The sequence below is a fragment of the Fukomys damarensis genome, unplaced genomic scaffold (genome assembly GCF_012274545.1).
Source record: "Fukomys damarensis isolate Sample0158 unplaced genomic scaffold, DMR_v1.0_HiC HiC_scaffold_33, whole genome shotgun sequence".
In the NCBI taxonomy this organism is placed as follows: domain Eukaryota; kingdom Metazoa; phylum Chordata; class Mammalia; order Rodentia; family Bathyergidae; genus Fukomys; species Fukomys damarensis.
Window position 1 is genome coordinate 48087110 of NW_022900945.1, and position 21513 is coordinate 48108622.

The 21513-nt window shown below is 36.1% G+C and overlaps 1 protein-coding gene across 6 annotated transcripts in view; it reads right to left on the reverse strand.

Moving 5' to 3' along the window:
- Nucleotides 1-2558: 2558 nt before the first annotated feature.
- The window catches only part of Gdap2 (ganglioside induced differentiation associated protein 2), a 41802-nt gene continuing 22847 nt past the window's right edge, over nt 2559-21513 (reverse strand). For 3 of the 6 annotated variants that reach the window (XM_010631174.3, XM_010631175.3, XM_033758260.1), the window contains exons 9-14: nt 17219-17295; nt 16288-16364; nt 14713-14852; nt 12961-13015; nt 8427-8570; nt 2566-5554 (exon numbers count right to left, since the gene is read on the reverse strand). In XM_010631174.3, the coding sequence (XP_010629476.1) occupies nt 5507-5554; nt 8427-8570; nt 12961-13015; nt 14713-14852; nt 16288-16364; nt 17219-17295 (541 nt within the window). In that variant the 3' untranslated portion in view covers nt 2566-5506. Of the gene's footprint in view, nt 5555-8426; nt 8571-12960; nt 13016-14712; nt 14853-16287; nt 16365-17218; nt 17296-21513 lie in introns of those variants that run through there. The other 3 variants (XM_033758261.1, XM_010631178.3, XM_010631179.3) reach the window with 3 other exon arrangements.

The window sequence follows — 21513 nt, forward strand, 5'->3', positions numbered from 1 at the left end:
CAGAGGCTGTCTTAATGGGGAATGACGCATTCAAGCTAGACGAAGATCAAACATCACTAAGTGTTGAACAAATGAAAGTAATGTGAAGGGTGGACTGGACCTAGCACTGAGCAGAAGGATGTGTGCGGAGCGTGACTGAACGTTGATATAATACACCAAAGTTGTAGTACAAGTGTTGGTTTCATTTTGGCCAAACATCACCATCCAACATATTTAATCAACATTATTTTAAAATTACTAGCTTTTATAGTTTTCCTTGTGCCTCATCTGTAAACTTGTTTTTATACTTGTGCAAGAGCTATCAGCACAAGGCATTTATATCTAGTTTGAAGTTTATATATATAGTTTAGATAACGTATACAGATAACAAGTGAAAAGTGAGACGCTAATACACCGTTTTCCTCATTAAAAGGGAACTTCATTGCTCAAGTTTGAGAAGCACTGCTCTACTCTGGACAGCCTGTGCATGTGGCCTTCAGCAGGTCACTCAACCTTTATTGCTACTCATGTTATAGGACTTGGAGGACTAAAAGAAAATGTGCAAGTGTCTGGACCACAAAATGTATTAGAGCTCCACAGAGAATGCTGACAGCTAAATTCACTGTGTTTTGTACTACTCTTAGGTTAAGTGAGGTGACTGGAGAAAGCCTGGTATTAATGATCAAAAATGAATGTTCTACCGCTGTGTTTAGTGTAAAAATAGTTTTTGCTATTGGTTTGCCATAGACTATTTACATATTGTGGGACCTCCTTTGAAAGGAAGCTAATTTCCAATTCAGAAAGACTGAAGGTCTTTTAGGTATTTTAAAATACAAAGTATTCATAGTAACTCTCTGAATTTTGAATACATAACTTTTAAAATCCAGTCAATGAAAACATTTTTAGGTCTCTTTTACCTAACAGCAATTAAAATCATTTAACTATGTTAAGTTCTTCAGTATTTTAGCAAACATGGTCTAGTCTAACACTGCCTCAGTTTATAATTATGTGCTTACATTAACATACATTATAAAATGGGATTATGGGCACAGAATATTAGTTTTACTGCTTGACAAAAATATTAGGTCACATTCAGCAGTTATGATTTTGTTCATGTAATTTACCTAGAGAATATTATGTTTTTCTTCTAGAACCCAGTGAACCTGTATATTTAAGGCATGCTGTACTTAAGATTCAAAGATGTTCTTCTTGGAAATGTAGAAAATATTAATGATATCCAAGAGACCCACTAGTATCTAAGACAATATTTAGTAAGAACAAACACTTGAACTATGATATTTATTGGTCTGTCTTTATACATGGGCTACAGAAGTTATACTGAAAGAATGTACAGCAGATTGTGTGTGTGTGTGTGTGTGTGTTGCATGCATATGTATCTATGTTTAGGCCTACTAAATAGTCCTTACATCTCTGTGTATATGTGTGTTATGTATGAAAACTTACATATATCTATGTTTAGGCCTACTAAGCAACCCTTATCTCCAGGTTTCTCTGACGTACACTATAGGTAGACTATACACTCAATATGTGTGTCTCCACTCTAGTTCACATGAAAAAGCTCTGATCCGCCATGTGATGATACTTGGAGTTGGGCCTTTGAGAGTTAATTATGTCATGAGGATGGAACTCACATACTGGGATTAGTGTCCCTTATATAAAGGAACAGTGAGTAATGATCTCTCTCTGCCATATGAAGGAAGACACACCAAGGAGGAAGTCATCGGCAAACTGGGAAGCCAAATGACTGGCACTCTGATCTCCAAACTTGTGAGAAATAAATGTTGCTTCAGCCACCAAATTTATGGCATTCACCCAATAGGAATAAGACAAATTAGAACATGTTCTCAGGAAATCAAAAATCAAGGGTTAACCACATGCCACAAGGCTGTCATTAGTGCTAGTACAAATAAAACAGTGCACTACATGTTGATTACGATGACTATAAAGGAGGGGAAAGAGAAGAAAAAGAATTGAGATGTGTTGTATACATGTACCAGCTTCCCATGAGGACTGTAATCAGTATGTCCTGCAAACATGCACTAAGGAAAACAATTAAGGGAATTCCAAGTGGAAACTTACCTAATTTCTCTATAGCTTCTTTTGTGTTTTTGGTGCTTAATAAGCCAATTCACTTTTCCTATTACCATATAATTCTTCTCTATGTAGTACTTCAAATTCTTATTTCTATTCATATATCAAACAATTTAAACTCTATATACATTATATATAGACAATGTATCAGAAATATATGTATATATATATAAAATATACTACACATATAGACAATGTATCATGGGAAACAGTCTTTTGTAGCTTATACTGAACAGTATATTTTATCAACCATTACCCTATTTGAATTCATTAATCAATACCTATGGGAATAAACAAACAACATACATAAGCCCTTTTTTCTACTAGATTGATTATACTTATCCTTCCTTAGAAAGGGAAGATTTTTATGTCTTAACTTTCAAAAATGATAAAAATATGTCCATTTTTCCTACTAAAAATATCATCTACTCTCAAAATACTGTAGGTCAATTCCTTTGAAAAAGGAAATAAAGGATAAACCAATGAAATCAGACATATATTTAAGGAAACAAAATCTTTTTTCCCTAAGAGTCTGATAAAGACTGAGCTTTTTAAGAGACCATTTTCACTGCCCAGAAACTTAAATATGGGTGTACAAAGAAGAGACCAAATATATTGCTGAAGGAAGAAATGCTTTTCTTTGAAAAAAATCCTATTATGCCTTACATGAATTAACAAATTAATATTTTCTAAGCTATGTTTTCAGCAATTCAACTACATCTGGCATGACTGAAGTTTAACTGAAGAAGGACTCGGTGGTGCTTTAGATTAACATCAGATGCTATCTCCACCCATCACCCTTTATCCTCCATATATCTTTGAAAATGGCATGTGTGATGCAGGCTATCAAACCTCCCGACAAAAGCACAAATACATGAAAAGTACTTCATCATTTCAATATCAGGGTCATTACTTTCCTCTCTAGAAAACAACTGCACTGTTTAACACTCTGGACAACCATAAAAACACCAACTTGGTCCCATACCATATTTCATTCCACTGAGAAGAGTGGTCCTTATGTTCTTTAGTCAACATTAAATTATGACATCCAGTTGATATGCATATAGTCCATGCCACCTTCGTACCCTAGCACATCAACTGTGCTGGAATCTCAGCATATGCAGAAATCCTGCTTGTGTTACTGAGCATTAATATATTAGTCTGAATAAAGCAAACGAATATTCTTTCAGAATTATTGCCTGTAAGAAACTATATACTGTATATAAATTTACTTCTCTTCCAAATGGCAAAGTAATTGGCAATCTCTATTATTTATAGCAGCAATGGGTCAAACTGAGGTATCAAGCAAAGCTTTAAAAGAGAAAAGCTGGCATATTTTTATAGATGCTTCTAGTGAAAAAGACCTCAGATATGGACCAACAGTTGACTAGTTTAGGTGAAGTTTAAGTTCCAGATTTCCAAGGCTTAAGTGGTTAAAGGAGTTCTCTTTGAAAAGCAGCTTTGCTCGCTTCGGCAGCACATATACTAAAATTGGAATAACACAGAGAAGATCAGCATGAAAAGCCGCTTACCACCTGACCTCTGACTGGCTGCCTGGCCTCCATGACCTAGGGAACGCAGCAGGAAGGCCTCAGCATATTAGTATACAGGAAGAACAAACAGTGTATAGACACAAACTAAATGTGTCCATGAGCAAGGTAAGAATGTGGATCCGGGAAATAGGAAGTTCCTTCTTGTTTATATGGGAACACACAGGATAGATAGGGCCGGCACTACTTACTGCAGGGGATTTTCCTATTATAAATGGAGAGTCTGTTTCCTTTATCTCCATTAAAGAACTAGTTGGGGCAGAGGAGAATGGGATCCTTGGAAACATCAATACTGAGCACATTAGAACATAACGGTTCTACTTCTTCTTCCCTTAACTGCAAATGTACCTCATGGGGTTAGGAAGGCAGAAGTGGGTGGGTGTAGGAATCATAAGAGTATGAGGACACCCAGATGGAAATGATAATGGTTCGACCTTAGTTCAAGAAGAAATTTTTACAATGGAAAACAGATGTCGCTCTTGTTAAAGCGCAGCACAGGGGGGAGGAGCAGGCTACAAGAAATTCTCTACAAAACAGAGAGTAGGTCTTCAAGATTGGGGTTTTGCACTAACAGCTCTTGTTCCCCTTGAAAGTTTTAGGGGAAGGCTACTCAGAAGGTGCCAAGGACAAAAGAAGTGCCTTGTAGCATTCCCTCAAGTGTATTTATCCCCATTTAAAAATGAAATGAAGACACTGCATCACACAAACTCCCTCAGCAGTTTTCATCCAAAGACAGGAAGTTCTTTCTAAATGCCATCTTCATTCTGAAAGCTATCTTCATGATACCTTTGTGAAGTAGATGGCAGAATTCTAATTTTTACTCATAAACAAGCTAAGGGACAAATTAAGCCCAAGTGGCAAAAGTGGTCTGGATAAAAGCCAATTAATTACCAGGTCCCTGGATTTGGCCACTTAACATACTTCCTCTGTACTAATGTAGGCAACTCAAGAGATGATGAGCTGAACAACACTACTTATGACAAAGGGAAGGCAGTGCACTTTTGATGGAGTCTTTTTTCTTTTTTGGTACTGGGGATCGAACTCAAGACCCTGCACTTGCGAGGCAGGCGCAGTGTCACTGAGCTGAATCCCCAGCATCAGTGATGGAGTCTTTGGAAACTCTCTTCACTCCTTTTAATTAGAGACCAACTCACCTATGGTTACTGGAAAAGGGTTGAAAATACAGTCATGTTGTTTCTCCATACTGGTGAGATCAGAACAGTGATGATCTTAATGAACTGTATGACCCAAGGAAGCTCAGTACTTCAGTCTTAGTCTTAACTTGTACAGTAAAACTGTAAACACTGTATTTTGCTAATGTGTTTTATGGTTTTGATCAGACATAATTCCACATTCTTGGTCCCAGATGACAATTCTTTTATATTTATATTATGAACAGATAACATATATAAGATGTAAATGGTACTGACATCAGGATCTGAAATAAACAGTGCATCTGGTCAGCAGCCACTGGTTCTGTATATTTCAAGAAACAAATATACAAAGGAAGCGTGCAATGTTTAAGAAATGAAGTGAAGAGTGTTGGTGGCTCGTATAATGGAGAAGCCAGTGTCCTTCAGGAAACTGAAGATACTCAGAAGCTGCCCCCCAGTTTCTGTTAACAACATTCTACAAATGAACGCTCCATTTGATACAAATATACAAATTTAAAGTGTGCAGTTCAGAATGGCCTACCAGGTTTAGATTGCTTATGTGCCAGAAAATATAGTCAATAAAAAAATACCAGAGAGGTGGGGACAAAAGGCTCTCTGGATCTGTACAGCAAAATGAACATGACTTCAATAGGCAGCGATTCAACGCTCAAGTGGCATCCTTGGAACCAGGAAGCGCTGGAAGATGGTAGGTCACAAATCTGGTGACGGAGGGTAAGGTGTATAGTAAGGCCCATTTTCCTAAGGAAAGAAAAAGACATGAATGTTAAGTAACAAAACCAACTTAACAGGGAATGTGGAAGAAAGGGACACGCAGTCCACAAGACAGTATATGTGAAATATCTAGCACATGTCTGATACTGAACAGACCCTCAGCCATTAAAGTACTTCCATTGCAATGAGTCAGAATTGGCGTATGGTAGGTAGGGACAGGAAAGGTGGTAATATGTTTAATAACAATAAGGATAATATGTTTTAATAAGATTAATACTGACTATTCCATATGCCAGAAAATTTACAGGCACCGTTTTTCAGTTTTCCACTATCCCTTTAAATATTCACATAATGCTATGAAAAAGGTTAACACCTTCATTTTGTAGAAGAGGAAAATACAGATAGTACATTACAGAGAACATAATTCATCTAAATTCACCTAGGCAGTAACCAGAAGAGCCTGAATTTAAATGCAAAGCAATGTGAATATAACACTCAGATTCTTTATAAAGACTGTGTTGTCTTACTGTGTGCTGAATTTTAACACAGTTATGAAGCTACTACTACACTTCTTCAATAAATAAATACCCATGTGAAATAGGAAGAAAAGGGCTAAAGGTGTAGGGGAAGCAGGACAGGTAGGGGAAAGGAAATAAGGGAAAAGAAAAAATATGAGAAAATGAAAAAATGGGAATAAAGTCTTTGTAAATAGGGAAGAGAGGAGGGGGTGAAGGGAGGGCAGGGATAAGGGGAAAAAATGAGAACCCAGTCCTGTTATGTAAAGGTACAAGATCCCAATGATGAATGTGACTGTACTGTATACCTAAAATGTACCCATAAACTCAATGAGAACAATAAATAAATAAACAAATACCCTACCATATGCATGGTGCAACCAAACATGATGAAAAAATAAATCAACTCTACTCATTTCTTTTCTCTGATCATACTTTTAGTTCTTCCCATTAAAGGAACATATTTCCCTACAAGGTAATGAGCAGCCATCTGGTCTCTCACTTCAGTGTCCCACGGAGCACCTCAAACTTAATGTGTTACAAAACAAACATACCCAGCCCCTTCCACCCAGGCCCCAGTACTTTTCCTTTCTATCACTTCTCTGAGGTAACAGCAATGCCACCCACCGAGTTTCCCAAAATACTTACTTTCTGCCTCATCCCTGATGGCTATTTACACACCAAATGCTGTACATTTTATTTCCTAAAATGCCCATTTCTAAATATCTCTACACTCTTCAAATTCTTGCTCCTATCACTACCACTGTCCTAGTTCTACTTCCGCTTTTCCTCTAGTCACTAGGAGACTCATCTGTCCTTGCGATGGACACACCCTTCTCCATCTCCATCTTTCTAGAGGAGCAGAACAACAGCAGTTCTCCCTTGCAGCACACTCTCCACTGACTACAATGTCAACTCCTGCAACGCAAAATGTGAAGTTCCATTACTTAGTGGGCTGGCCTCTGCCGGTTCATTTACTGTCATCTATTGATAAACTCTTCTTTCCTCCCCCTTTTACATCTTGTCTCTCCTTGGTCTTCATATACTTCATGTGGTCTAATGTTTCAAATTTTAGAATTTTAGTATACATACAAAATGAAAGGTTAATAAGCCAATTGCTAGTTGAGGTGTTAATTTTATTAATCACACTATTATTCCTGCATTTAATATACAAAAATATAACAGAAAGCTAAAACCAATACCAAACAAAACAAATGTAGGTTTGATTATGGTAAAGCTGTAACTGATATTTAATGAAAGTCTGCTTTACAGATCCTTAAGTGTACAAAAAGTGCTTAAAAACGGCCCTTTGTAGTTCCAGATTTGTGGCATCAAAATATTTTTTAGTGTCTTTCACATTTCTTGCTGTTCTGCTAAGCACCAAGAAGAGTGAGGATAGTTCAAAGACATAACAATAAGGCTACTTTTTACTTCAGCAATCTGCAGTAAATACAAATGGATAGAATTCTTCCCCACCCATATATTCAGCAGTCTTTGTCTCTATGCGCCAGCTGCTCCATTACAAATCCTCTCTGTCCAACAGCCAAATATGAAAATTTACTAACCATTAAGACACATTAAACACTTTCCTTTTCACACAAGGGGAACAGAAATTATGGCTTAAGTTAGAGAAATGTTAGAAAATGTGTTGCAGGTTTTTGACTTTATATATGTTGCACAACAGTTAGGACAGAATAATAAATTTTTAAACGCATTCTCTTGTATAATACAAGATATGTAATCTGCAACAGTTAACCAATGAGCCTGATAAGTTTTGGACCAAATATGCTTTTTAAAAATTGCTATGGTGGTACTGTGAATAAACACAATGGAATAGAACTTTGATGAAATTCATGACTAGTCCTTTGATTAGTGCTTAAATAACAGATCTACAGATACAGCATGTATAAATAGTAACAACACTAATATTGTTATTTGATGTTCTTAACAACATTACATTTAGTTTTAGAAAGTATAACTTTTACCAAGGTGAAGACTACTAAGATAGGCTGCCTGGTTCACAGAGGTGCTGAAAGTGAATACCAATCACTCCTCCGGCTCTGTTTATGTTGCCAAAAAGCCATTCACCATTAAGAAAATTAGGAGAGGTATCAATTTCAAATGTGGTGGAAAGCTGATACTCTAACCAAGGACTGACTCCAAACTCACAACAGAAAAAGCTCTCACTGAAATGTTTATCTGGGAAAACAAACTTCACTTGGAACAAAGATTATTCCCACAGTCATTGTAGGAAAAGAATGTTAAATGATATTATCAAGCTTAGACACACTAATCTGCATCAATAATATCTTCTAACAGTAGGATGTTGTGCTCGTAGGAACTGCCAAAGAGTGTGCTCTAGCCACTCAATGTGCTACACTTACCCTGGCATCATATTCAAGGACAAAAGGAGGAAAGTCGATCTGTTCTGGTGATATGGCAGAAAATAGCTGGTGCAGACTGTCCACATGGTGAATTTTGTCCTTCAGTCCTGAGACAGAAAAGGTGGTGAAAAACCATGTTGATACCTGATTAATAGAAGAGGAAAAAAAAATTAAGCTACTGGTCGGGCAAAAAAAAATTCAAATATGCTTTTAAAAATTTATACTAGAGAAAAATTATATTTAAAAATCGTGGAAGTGTCTTCAGTGTGCAGTTTGTAGCTCATCAGTGAGTTGTGCAATCAGTTTAATAGATTATGAACGCATTAAGAAAGCATAATAACAATTACAAGGGACTCTAAGAAGGATGAGTTTTGTTTGAAGAAGTTTTGTTCATTATGTGCATATGTTTCTATGTGTGTAATGTGTTGTACTGCAATATATGCTTCTTACTATAGCTGTAGTCAAAACCAATGTATTATTTGATACAATAATTTGTCGTCAGAAAATGATTAAAATTTGTAAATCTCACACATTTTTAAAATTTTCAAATGAAGTTGAAAAGATGATTTTTGCCAACATTTTGGGACTAAGATATTTTCAGTTAGCACTTGGTGTGAGGTCTTTCTTGAAATCAATCAAAATGAAGCAGCTACAGACACAGGGACACCTTTGCTCATGTTACTTTATAACATGGGAACCTGATTTCAAAGAAGGTAGCGTTGCTTTCCAACTCTTTCCTTTCCAAAGGTGGCTGATGACTTTAAATTCTATGCATTTTTACATGAATTTCAGAATCAATTGGTCAACAAAAAAATTATTGAAATTTTTGTTTGGGAGATTGGAGTAGATTTATCAAGGAATAAGAACGATATTAAGTCTTCCAATCAACAAATACAGTATATGTCTCCATTTGCTCACCTTAAAATTTGTCTTGATGTTTTTCAGTATATAAAACTGTATACCCTACAAGTTTTAGTAACTTTTGTCAGACTTATCTGTTAATATCTGATTGCTATATAAAGACAATGCTTTTTAAATTTTAATTTGTTTGTTGCTAATATATACATCTTTTTTTTTTTTTTTAATTTTTGAGACAGGGTCTCACTATGCAGTTGAGACTGACCTGGAACTCACTATGTAGCCCAGGCTGGTCTCGAACTCCTCACAGGGATCCTCCTGCCTCAGCCACCCGAGTACTGGGATTACAGGCATGCGCCACCAGCCCAGCTTATACATCAACTTTTGAATATTAATTTTTATACCCTGAAACCTTGACCAAACCCACTCATTAGTTCTAGTAGCTTTTTGCCTATCACATATTCTACATAGGTAATCACACCATCTATGAATGAATTTTATTTATCCCCTTTTAATCTAGATGCCTTCATTTCTTTTTTCTGCTATCCTACACTAACTAGAATTTGAATATAATGCTAGACAGAAGTGCTCAGAGAAACTATCCTTACAAAGACATACTAAAGACTAACCTAATCCTATTTGTTACCATTAAAGAAATGTTCAGTATAGTTAATTGGGTTAAAAAAATAAATCACTGATGGAATCTGGGAAAATAGTTAAGCACTATTTCCTTAAGTGCTAGAGAATAAAAAATTAGTCATCTTCTGAGAATAACAGTGGAAACCACTGGGAAAGTTAATAATAGACATTATCTGAGAAGATCATGTGATTAGAACTTATCTGAATCAAGAACAAAAAAAAGGCCTTCATTTAGCAGATTAGATGCTTTTTAAAAGAGCCTGGCCAAGTAGTATTCTCAAATTTTTGCACTTATTTAGCTTGTACTATGGTATTCCAATACTGAGAGACCAAAGGGAAATCTGAAACTTCTAAAAAACTTACTTAAAATACTTCATGCAATTTTTGAACCTGGTATGTGAATGAGAAACAATAGTTATATAACTAGTGACAAATCCTACAGTGGAAACTCTCTCACTTAAGTCTTAACTCAAATTTCACCAGATGTGACTGAAGGCAGTTGGAACAGTGCAATGCTGGAGGTAGGAAAACAGTCACGTAAGTACCGTGATCTAACCAACTGTACCACCAGAGCTCCATCAAAATGCTAATTACTGTGTTACTGTAGGCAAAAGGTGACAGTGGGAAGAATTAAAGTAGAGGCAGCAAAATTAAAGACATAGGCACAGATTTGACAGGAATAAGGACACAGAATTAATGTCATGTGCAGAGTTGTGAGAAGAGGAAGTGTTCAAGGATGCCACCCATGTTTCTGGCTTAGGCTCCTGGATAGGCAGAGGTTCAATTTACTAAGATGGGGAATACAAAAAGCACCTTGGGATTTGATGGAGGAAGGGGACATGAATAGGTCTGTTTTTAATTGCTGAATTCAAGAGTCTACACGATATTGGCATGAAGATATCTAATTAGCAATTCAATGCATAGCTCTAGTGCATAGGAATAATGATAATGACAGCTAACATTTACTGAATGCTTATTATACATTAAGTAATTTTTAAAGCACTTAACATGTATTTATTCACTTTACTCTTTCATTAACCTTACAACATAGATAATATTCCCATTGTATAGACAATGAAATTGAAGCACAGGGAGACAGAACTGGGGACTGCATGTATTTTGAAGGGTCTCTGAAGACAAGGATATGAAAAATGGTACAGAATGAAAGGGCAGAGGCTTTGGGAATACTACTACTCAAAAAGTGAGCCGAGAAAGAGGGTCTGCAAAGGCAACTGAGAAGGAACAGTAAGGACAGAAACCAGGCAAGGCAATTTTCAAAGCTGAAACTATTTCAAGGTATAAGTGATCGATCATATAAGGATGTAAAGAAAGTAGGTATTATAGATACAGAAAAGTGTCTACTGGATTCAGCAACAGGTTATTAGTGATTCTGGTGTGAACAACTTCAGCTGGCATTGTGGGATTAGAACAAGATGAATAATTTAAGGCATATGAGTAATAGAGATGGTGAACATAGGATATAGATTACACTAAAAATTCTGGATATAAAGAGAGAGAGAGAGAAGCAGAGCTCATAGCATGTTTAACAGTTGGTGATTTAGATCCAGCAAAGTAGGAAAGGAGAAAGACACTAACTGCTGAAGAACAGTTCCCTAGGAAATGGAAATACCCTTGTAGTGAAGAATGTAGTTGCGAGGATTAAAATGTTTAGATTCAAATCCAGCCTTTGCTACTTCCCGTGAGCATCATTTCCCTCATCCATCAAATGGGAATACAACTACTCTCTACTTCACAGGTATACTTAAACAGGACAAAGCCTGGGAAGAAGTAGCACACAGCAACTGTTACAAAAACCTGAGCTATTGTTATTATTTTAGGCACCAGAACCCAGGTGGCAGGATCATCCTTTGTTAAGAAGGAACACATTTTTTGTGATACAAGAGGGAGGCAATGACAGGAAGAGATGGCAAGTAAGTTTGAAGTGGGAAGGGAAGGCAGAATTCCCTACTGATGTTTTGTTTTTGGTTAGAATGGGACAAGGCCGACTTAAGAGTAAGGCTGGAGGAGACTGCAGAGCCATGCTGGGCACTGTCTAGTGAAATGTCCAGGCCCTCCTGTGGAGAAAACTTCACGACTCTATTAGGAATCCAAATCCTCATAGCTGTCTGAGTTTTCCATCAGTGCTCTGCAACCTAGACATAGGAGTGAAAAAAAGCAGAATGAGGGGTTACTTCCAGATTAGGTTTTAGGGGCAGGTGTGAAAAGAGTAGAGTTCACAGGTTATTTCAGGCACTGACAAGAGTAGCTAAAGTGATTAATGTGGGTTTTGGGCTGGATAGTGGAGAGAATAAATGTAAAATAGACATTTTCAGAAGGAGTAAATGGACCAAGGAATTAGACATGTCTATGAAGCCAAGGTGCATAATTTGGTAGTAAGCTGTGAGCAAGACAGCTATATCCTTGCCCTCAGAGATTTTGTAGGCTAACATACAAAGCAGGAAATTAAATAAGCAATAACAATGAAAACATTACAATGGTAGAAGACTATGGAACCTTCAGGAGTACAATGCAGGAGTATCTACTAGCTATAGGGTTGGTCAGGGAAGGTTTTCTATAGAAAGTAATTGTTTCTTTCTTTCTTTCTTTCTTTTTTTGGGGGGGAGGGTACCGGGGATTGAACTTGGGACCTTGTGCTTGTGAGGCAGGCGGTGGAACCACTGAGCTAAATCCCCAGCACTGTAGAAAGTAACTGTTGAGCTGAGATCTTAGGGAGAAACAGAGAAACCAGTCACAGGGAAGGCGGAAAGTGTTCACTGTTCCAACAGTATGAGCAAGGTCCAGCAGAACAAAGCAGAGACTGAGAAGCTAAGGACTTGTAAGGGCTGCCCACAAAGACACTAGACACACACACAGACATTAGGAGCACTAGTGGGGGAATCAATTAAAAAGGAAGGGCAAAAAAGAATGTTAGTAGTCACAGTGTGAAAGCAATAATCAAGAGGATGAAACAGCTCAATAAACGGAGCACGTGCTATACTTAATTTCAAGATTTAGCTAAAAGAGAAAAATACTGTACCTTTGAACGAAATGTTGGATGTACAAAATAAACAGCTTTCAAATTCCTCTTGTACCTAATCAAAACAAGCAAGCAACAGGCTCAATATAAGTCATGTCTAAACCAGTCACTATTATAGACAACTGTTGGCTTGAATACATAAATATATTCACAGAGGAAAAAATATTCTGAAAGCAGCTCTAGTTTATGCACTGAACTTTAGATGAAATGTGAAAAATAAGAGAATATTTCATTTAAAGTGTCAGTTTGACAGGAGATATGAAATGTTACTGCAGACTGTGACAAAGCCATCTAAAGGTGGGACAAAGTAGATTAGTATTTAACAGACATATTGTTATTTTTTATATGGTGATGAGGTATCTGGGATCAGATTAATGAAGTGAATAACATTAAAGCCACTTAAAATAGCAAAAACTAGAAACAAAAATTTCAATGGTCAGAATACAACAAACAGATTTTACTGGATCCCAGAAACTGTACAAAGGCTTTCTGTACTTAATTCTTATAACAATTCTATGAGATGAAAACTATTATTGCGACTATCTTAAGCCTCTCCAAGACATCAGCTACGAAGAGGCAGAGCAGAAAACTGAACCTGGGCCACATGGGTCCAGAATTATAATCTTATCCACCGCTTCATCTAGCTTTTTAAGTATGACTAAGACTTTCTTAAACAGTTCAATAACCACCATCTGGTCAAATGAAGTGAAATAGAAGACTTCAGAGAATATTATAAACTCTTTCTTTTCTATGTGAGGCCTGTTCCAAGTTAATAGCTGCTTTGTGGCATTAGTAGGGACAAAGAGGAGTGAATTCTTTGGATATATACAAGCCACACTCAAGAGCGAGTTAAAAGGTGTCTAATGGATAATAAAAACATTAATATTTCAATTAAAATGAAATTTAAGAGAAGACTAAAACAGTTGGGTATTTATGACAATTTACCTTCTTTGCATGTTAATGGTACAATGGATTTTTCACAGTAATCTATAGACACTGTGTTGCTACAAATAACAAAATAGCTACTAAGAGGGTAGAATGCCATTTTTACTTAAGAAATGCATGGATGAGAAAAAAATGAAAGCATTACATTTGATCTTGCTGTAGTGGGGTGTCGTGTTTTTTAAAATTTCCATTATCATCTCAAGTGAAATATAGTTTAATGAAAATAATTTTCTAGCTATAACTGAACAGCCGATTGAGTCCACATTCTTCATTCACTGTTGTGAGCCTTTGGGCAACATGCTTTCCCTTTCAAAATGTCATTATTCTTCTATCTTTCAGGTATAGACAATCTCTTCTCCTTCTTCTTCTTTTTCTTTTTCTTTTCTTTTTCTTTATTGGTACCAGCATTGAACTCAGGACCTTGCACTTTTCAGGCAGGTGGCAGTACCACTGAGAAAAATCCCCAGCCCTGACAATATTCTTTCTTCTTGATAAACTTATGGGCTACTAGATCAAATTAAATAATGTTTACTAATGTATTTTAAAATATGCTTTTGTTATTTTATAAACAAAAATTGGTAATCATTCCAAGCCTTTTCTAAGGTGTTTCAAAGTGGGAAAAGATCACAAATGACTCAATGCAAAATAAATTAGAGATAAGGAAGTCCTCTGTTGATTAAACTATCTTTGTATGATAAAAATCTTTGTCAACACCTCTTTACAGAATATATAAGAATGTTTGTTTCTGCTTAATATTTGAAAATAAAAAAAGCAATGACCCCTTTATAATTTGCAAAAATAACTAACTTGACATCAACAACATCGTAGAGTTTCTTCAGGAAGTCAGAGTCCAGATGATTGTATTCGCTGGTCAGTGTGTGAAAATATACTAATACATATTCCTTCACAGCAATGTGATCCATTACATGGATAAAATATAAGAGAGCCTAAAAAAGAAAGAGGAATAAAGGTCACTTTGTGCAATAGTCAGTTTCACAAAGGCCCACAGAGAGAAAACCAGGAAGACTGATCTGAACTACGCCTAATCATCACAGATGGACACATCAGCTGGTGAGTGTCAATCCCCTTTAGAGAGATCTTCAGGAAAGTGAATCATCTCCATGTTTAGTAGTTCCCACAGATTCTGTGGTAGAATCCCTGTCTGTCTTCTCTAGGTAATGGAATAATCAGCTTCTATCCTCTGAAATAACTCTTTGTATCCTGGAAACAGTTCTTGGGTCAACTACCAGGTGTTCCTCTCAAAATCCTCACAAGTACTACAATTCCTAGACTTTTAATAATTCTTAAGCTTTTGCTTGAAGTCTATCAAAAACTTTGCAGCCTCTGCTGAGAGCATCATGGCTCTAATGTAAGCAAGGCTTAATGTAAAAGGATATAACGAATAGTGCTTTAGAAGTCTCATTTTAAGGGATAATTTTCTTAGCATTTTTAACGCTAATCTGTATGAGGAAATAGGAGTGGATTTAGTCAGCACATGGCAAAAGGCTTCATAGTAGTTCTAGAGCTTGGAGTCAAATTTAATGTGACTCAGGGTGGTTAGAGAAATATTCCATTACAAGAAATTTAGGAGAAAAACAAAAAAAAAAAACAGAGGTATACATGGGCAGGGCTGGTATAGGCAAAGGCCTATGCTATAAACGAATTACAAAGAGGAAGCTAAGAGGTAACACCTAAAAGGATTGCTACAAAACAGGCTGTTTTCTAATTCCTCCTCAGGCATGCCCTTGGCATTAACATGGGATTAGGATCCAACTGCTATCAGAGCAGAGGAGGGCATGAAGAAAACACAGTAACTTTTTGGGTGTCATCACATAAACCTCACATAAACCTTATTATTCTACATGAAATGATACAGCAAAATATCCAGGATGCCACACAAGTACACACCAAAATCAAATGCAAGTTGAGTATTTTCTTATTTTTATATAGCAGTTGTTAAAACATTTTTCTTCTAGGAATCATCTATTGCTAATGAAGGGATTACAGAACCATACTACCGTGGGAAACTACAATTCTAGTTCTTTCTCTTCTGATATTCAAGTATTTTTCTTCTTTTCAAAAAAGTCTGAATTTGACTGCAATTATAATACAGAATGATCCCAACCAAACTTATGCCAGTTACATCATATCCAAAACAAAGCAGCCATGTTTTGGAGATTATATTACAAAAGCCCAGAATTTTTGCTTGCTCCTACAGTGAAAAATCAAGTCCCTGATGTAAATGCAATGATACATGCTGCTATTTGGCCAAAGACACACAATTCAGCCTCACCTCTCGTTGTAAGCTCTGTTCCTAAATTCACACTCTACTTATAGTTTTGACCAACAGTATTTATAAAGCAGAACCTTTTTATGCCTTACCTTATCCATATCTATCAGTGTGACAGGGATGTTTCTTCCAACTACTACCATCACTGTACGGCCACAGTTATCCACACCTATAAACAGAAAATTTAATCAGCACTATTATTTGTCTTGGCCTCTGATTCCATGAAGAATATTTCACATACAACCTCCTCTTCCAATATGTGAAACCAGAGGGGGAGGGTGGGGCAAGAGGGCTGACAGAGGGGGTGAAAATGAACCAGGTATGCTGCCGCTCTGTGTGAGTCCCAGATGAAACCCACTGATCTGCTAACCAGTAAAAAAGAGTGGATAAAATATTCTATACACAGATAAGATTAGAAACCAAGTAAGTTTCTGAAATTCATCTTCAGATTTCTTTAGCTATATAAAACACAATGCTTTTTTCTTTTCTTTTTTAGCTTTGTGACTTTTACAGTGAGACCTCTTAAAGATTCTGAATCAGACAGCCTATATGTTAGGATGTTTTTATAAGTAATTTTTTGTTTAAGCTCACCACGATTCTTAATAATATTTATGATTCAGATAAAGTATCAGTCAAATCTGAAAATTAACAATACTGCCTGAAAACGAAATATAATGGAGAAAGAGTGGGAACTTAGGAGATTTTTCTGTCTCCATTATAAATTTATGTAAGGTCTGAATTTTGTTAATAGTGAGTACATAGTACTGTTAAAGTGGAAAAAAAAGTTTAAGAGAAAAAGGATAATAGGAAAAATAAAGCTGGTGATGTAGGGCCTAAGTTGAAAATTATATATAGGTTGACATGCTATTTTAAGATCTGAATGATGAGGAAAAACTATGCATTAGTACATAAACATTTTATTCATTAACAGAATAGAAGAAATCAGAGAAAAAGGTCTCAAATAGCATGCTGGGTTCAGTCCTTAATTAATGGAAGAATAAGCTGCTATATTCTTAAACTCACCTGTTTGGTATAAAGCTTTCAGAGATGCAATATCAGACAGATCTTCAGATCTCGCTTGACACAACCACCGATTATAACTAAACAAACAAAGAATACAGTTATTATAACAAACTCTTGCAAACTAAATTTGTGAACTTTTTAATCTTTCCCTGACCCTAAAGAACTGAGGTTTCATTAAAATGAGGAAAGAATTAAAGAGACCATTAACCATGCAGAATATTATGTTTTGGTAAAACTAATATAAATGAGTTAATGATAAAGGAGGTATGTATGCTCCATGAACAAAAAAGTTATTATGATCAAATGAAATCCATACAGACAAATGGCTACCAAGTACTTGGGCTAATAGTACATGTTTTTATTGAAAGAAAACAGAAATTTCAGCAAAAAGGAAGACATACTTTTTTATAAATACAGTGGGAAATTATCATTCAATAGAGACAATGCTTTCTTTTAAACTTTCCTCTAAACTTTTATTATTCAAACAATATTTTATATTTTCCATTATATCTCTTAAAAAGATGTCTTTTTGCTAGAATTTCTGTTTTCTTTCAATAAAAACATGCACTTCTTTGCTCCAATGTAAAAACCAAAACAAATCTTTAGAAAGAAAATATTAAGTCAAAATAGATTCAGGATTTCCTACAGCCTATCCCAATATACAAATTTTTATTATGTGCTAGATAAAAATGAAATAATCATGAATAGACAATCATATAAAATATATCAAAACAGCAGTAAAAGTACCCACAAGAGTGTCCAAAAGGCACAAATACTAGGTTAATAGTTTTCAATGGACTGCAAACAACTAAGGTTGGATGCTGTCCTCAAAACACTAACACAAGCCAATTTCTTTCAGTTAATCAATAACCATCCACCAGCACAGCCAAAGACTGAACGATGAAGAAAATTTAAACTAAATGACTCTTAAGAAACTAATAACTAACCCATTTGGGTAAAACCAATGGCCCAGGAAAATTCTGTCTTTGGAATTAACAGAGGATTTTCCAGATCTCAAGCAAATGCCCCACTTAGACTTGTCATTTATTCTCATTGTTCCTTCCACCTGTCATTTAAGTTTAACATTTTCTCCTGTGGAAGACCCTAAGCTTTACAGGGGCACAGACTGTATTTGTCTGCTTGTTACTATTACTAGTAGTATTCTAGGACAACACTCTGCATGCTATTAATGGCTTAATAAATACTTAATAATTAGCTAGAACATGTTTGTGCTGTGAGAAATGACTTAAGAGTCACAGGCCAACAGGTGTGGTGGTGCACACCTGTAATCCCAGCACTCGGGGGCTGAGGCAGGAGGATCACCATGAATCTGAGGTCAGCCTGGGCTACACAGTGAACTCAAGGCCAGTCTGGACTACATAGCAAGACCTTGTCTCAAAAAATCATAGATAGATAGATAGACATACAGACAGACTGATAAAATGTAATAAAAAAAAAAAAAGTCACAGAGAACTGGACATTAAGCCAACCAAGGAAAACCAATAGCAAAGAAAGAAAATGTTACTGTACCATACTTTTAAGAGTTTCAAAAGCTGTATTTTGGAAAAACAATACCTAAATTACCGACTAAGTTTTGTAAGTAAATCAACTTCTTAGATATATCCAAATTAATGTCACAGCTGGACAAAAGACTTGGAAATACTAACACAAGAATTAGACAACTAAGTTTTTCAGATATTTAAAAAAAATTATTTTTGGCATGCATGCACCACCACACCTACTCTAATTAAAGAACATTTTTTTTAAAGATTCACTACAAAGAGACACTCACGTAGCATGGCAGTGCTACAAAAAATGAAATAAAACTATGTCCCGCCAATCATGGGACCACTAGCTTTGTTACTGATGCACGAGGCTTACTGATGGGAGGCTTTCAAAAAGGCAGTACTAAAACCTGATGTACTTTTCAGAGGTAAAAAAAATTTAAAATTTGTTAAACCCGAATAGCTAATAAAGTTAATGGAAACCAGACTCAATATGTGAAAATAAAAGCCCTGTCGGTTTAGAAACATCAAGAAAAATGAATTTTAAAAAATACACACTGGAATCTCAAACATGGCAGGGTACGCAAACAGATGATTTACAGCTCAATTATATCATAAACTTCTGAACAGTCAGTCACTAATTGTAAAAGTTTTTGGTCTTAGAACCCTTGTATGTTTTTAAACGTTATTAAAGACCCAAAGGACCTTTTATTTGTCATTCATATTACACTACTTATCATATTAAAATAAAAACAGAAATTAAAAACTTTATGATTTAGAAAAAATAAAATGCCTACTATGTGAACATAACTTTTTATGAAAAAAAGCTACGTTTAGAGAGAAAAGTTATGCTCTTAATTTTTGCAAATCTGTAATTGCCACTAGATTCTTATATTTGATCCCACATTTAATCTACTACAATATTACATATTAAGTAGTTTCCAGGAAACTTTAACTGTGAGAGACTGAGAATGAAAAGGGAAAATAAGTCTCAGTAAAATTATGAAAATAGTTTGACCTCACAGCCCCCTGAAAGGGAATTAGATTCCCTAGACTAGACTTTTGAGAAGCTATTATCACTGATAAAGCATCCGTTGGCCTAGGGCTGTTTCTGTACTAGGAACTGTTACCCAGCCAAACCAACACTTAAGTAGGAGGCTTTCCTTTATCTAATTAGTTTCAAGAGAAAAGACAACAATAACTAAACAGGACTTCAGCCAATCACAAGCAGTTTGTTAGTTGGATCATACTCAAATAAGGCAAATGCCTCTTTGTAAGCCAGTCAAGTGAATTATTTTGCTTGCACTTTCAGCCAAAGCCTGCTGATCACAAGGCTGGAGCAAAGAGCTCTCTGAACCTCTTCTGGTTTTGAGTGCTGCCTCAATCACAAATCATTCCTTGCTCAAACAAACTGTTAAATTTATTTCGCCTAAAGTTTTTTTTATTTTAACATCACTCTGAAGTACTCTGCATTACAGATATAAAATAAAATCGCCCTCAGTCATCACAGATCTGGGCATATAAACGGAAAGTTAGAAAATCTTTTGATGATTACTCAGGGCAACTGAATGGCAGAGGTACCGAGTCTTCATTTCCTGACCTGGGCGCTGGGAGCCACAGGTCGTGCTGCATCTGTGTGTCCACTGGGTGTGTACAACACCCAGACCACGCTCAGAACAGCTGCCCTAAACTGAATGGGCACCTCCACCATCTGAATGTAGGACGGCTCACTTGAACTGCCACAAGGACCACCTTCACTATGTCTGTATACTCATGTCTAGAAAATTATCTTACAGAATAAGTTTCCCAAACCAAATGGAAAACACCTTTCAATAATGGATTTGACTATCCTCATCAAGGCCCTCTACCAGGATGAAGGACAATGCTTTCTATGCTAGATTTATATTCCATCTTCAAAGGTATTCATCTTCTTCTTTTTTTTTTCTTTTTTCGGTACCGGGGATTGAACTCTGGTCCTTGCACTTGCGAGGCAGGAGGAAGAACCACTGAGCTAAATCCCCAGCCCAAAGGTACTCATCTTCTAGGGATTCCTTTCCAGAGAGCATTCACTTAGTAAATATATATTCATTTTATTTTTAAAAAATGTAATATTCAATTTAATACTGGCTTGAGCTAAAAGTTAAGTGAAACAAATTAACTCATTTTTTAAAGGAAGAGGGATAAGCAACTAGCCCAAAGATAAACTTTTAAAATTCTAGATGATCTATACTTTCCATGGAGAAATGAAAAAGGTAAGCAGTAATTACATGTGTATGGAGATGACAGAGACAGACAGAATACACATTCATATATATACAGAGAGAGAGAGAGAGAGAGAGAGAGAGAGCGATGCAGAGAGAAGAGACAGAGAGCAAGCAGTATGTTGACTGATTTGAGATAGGTGATAACTATGTGGATCTTTCTTTGTAAACACAAAACAGGAAACAAAAACAACCAAAATAAAAAAAATCTAGTTCTCTAACTTCTCTGAAGGTGGTTTGTGTAAATGGGTTGAAGACAGTGACTGAGAAGGGAGAAATGCTTAAGGTGGTTACATGGAAGGCTCTTCCTTAATAGCTCTATTGAGGAGCAAGCCAAGGGGTCAAACTAGATCAGTGCCTTAGGAAACACAAGAATCAACTAAGGAAATTTCAGAGAAAAGATTTCTGAGTCCTTCCCACAGAGGTTCTGGTTCAGTTTTGATATGGAGCCGCCTGCAGATTTTAAACAAGCAACCGTGGTGATTCTAATGCTGACAGATTGTAAACTCCACTTTGGAAGACTATACTA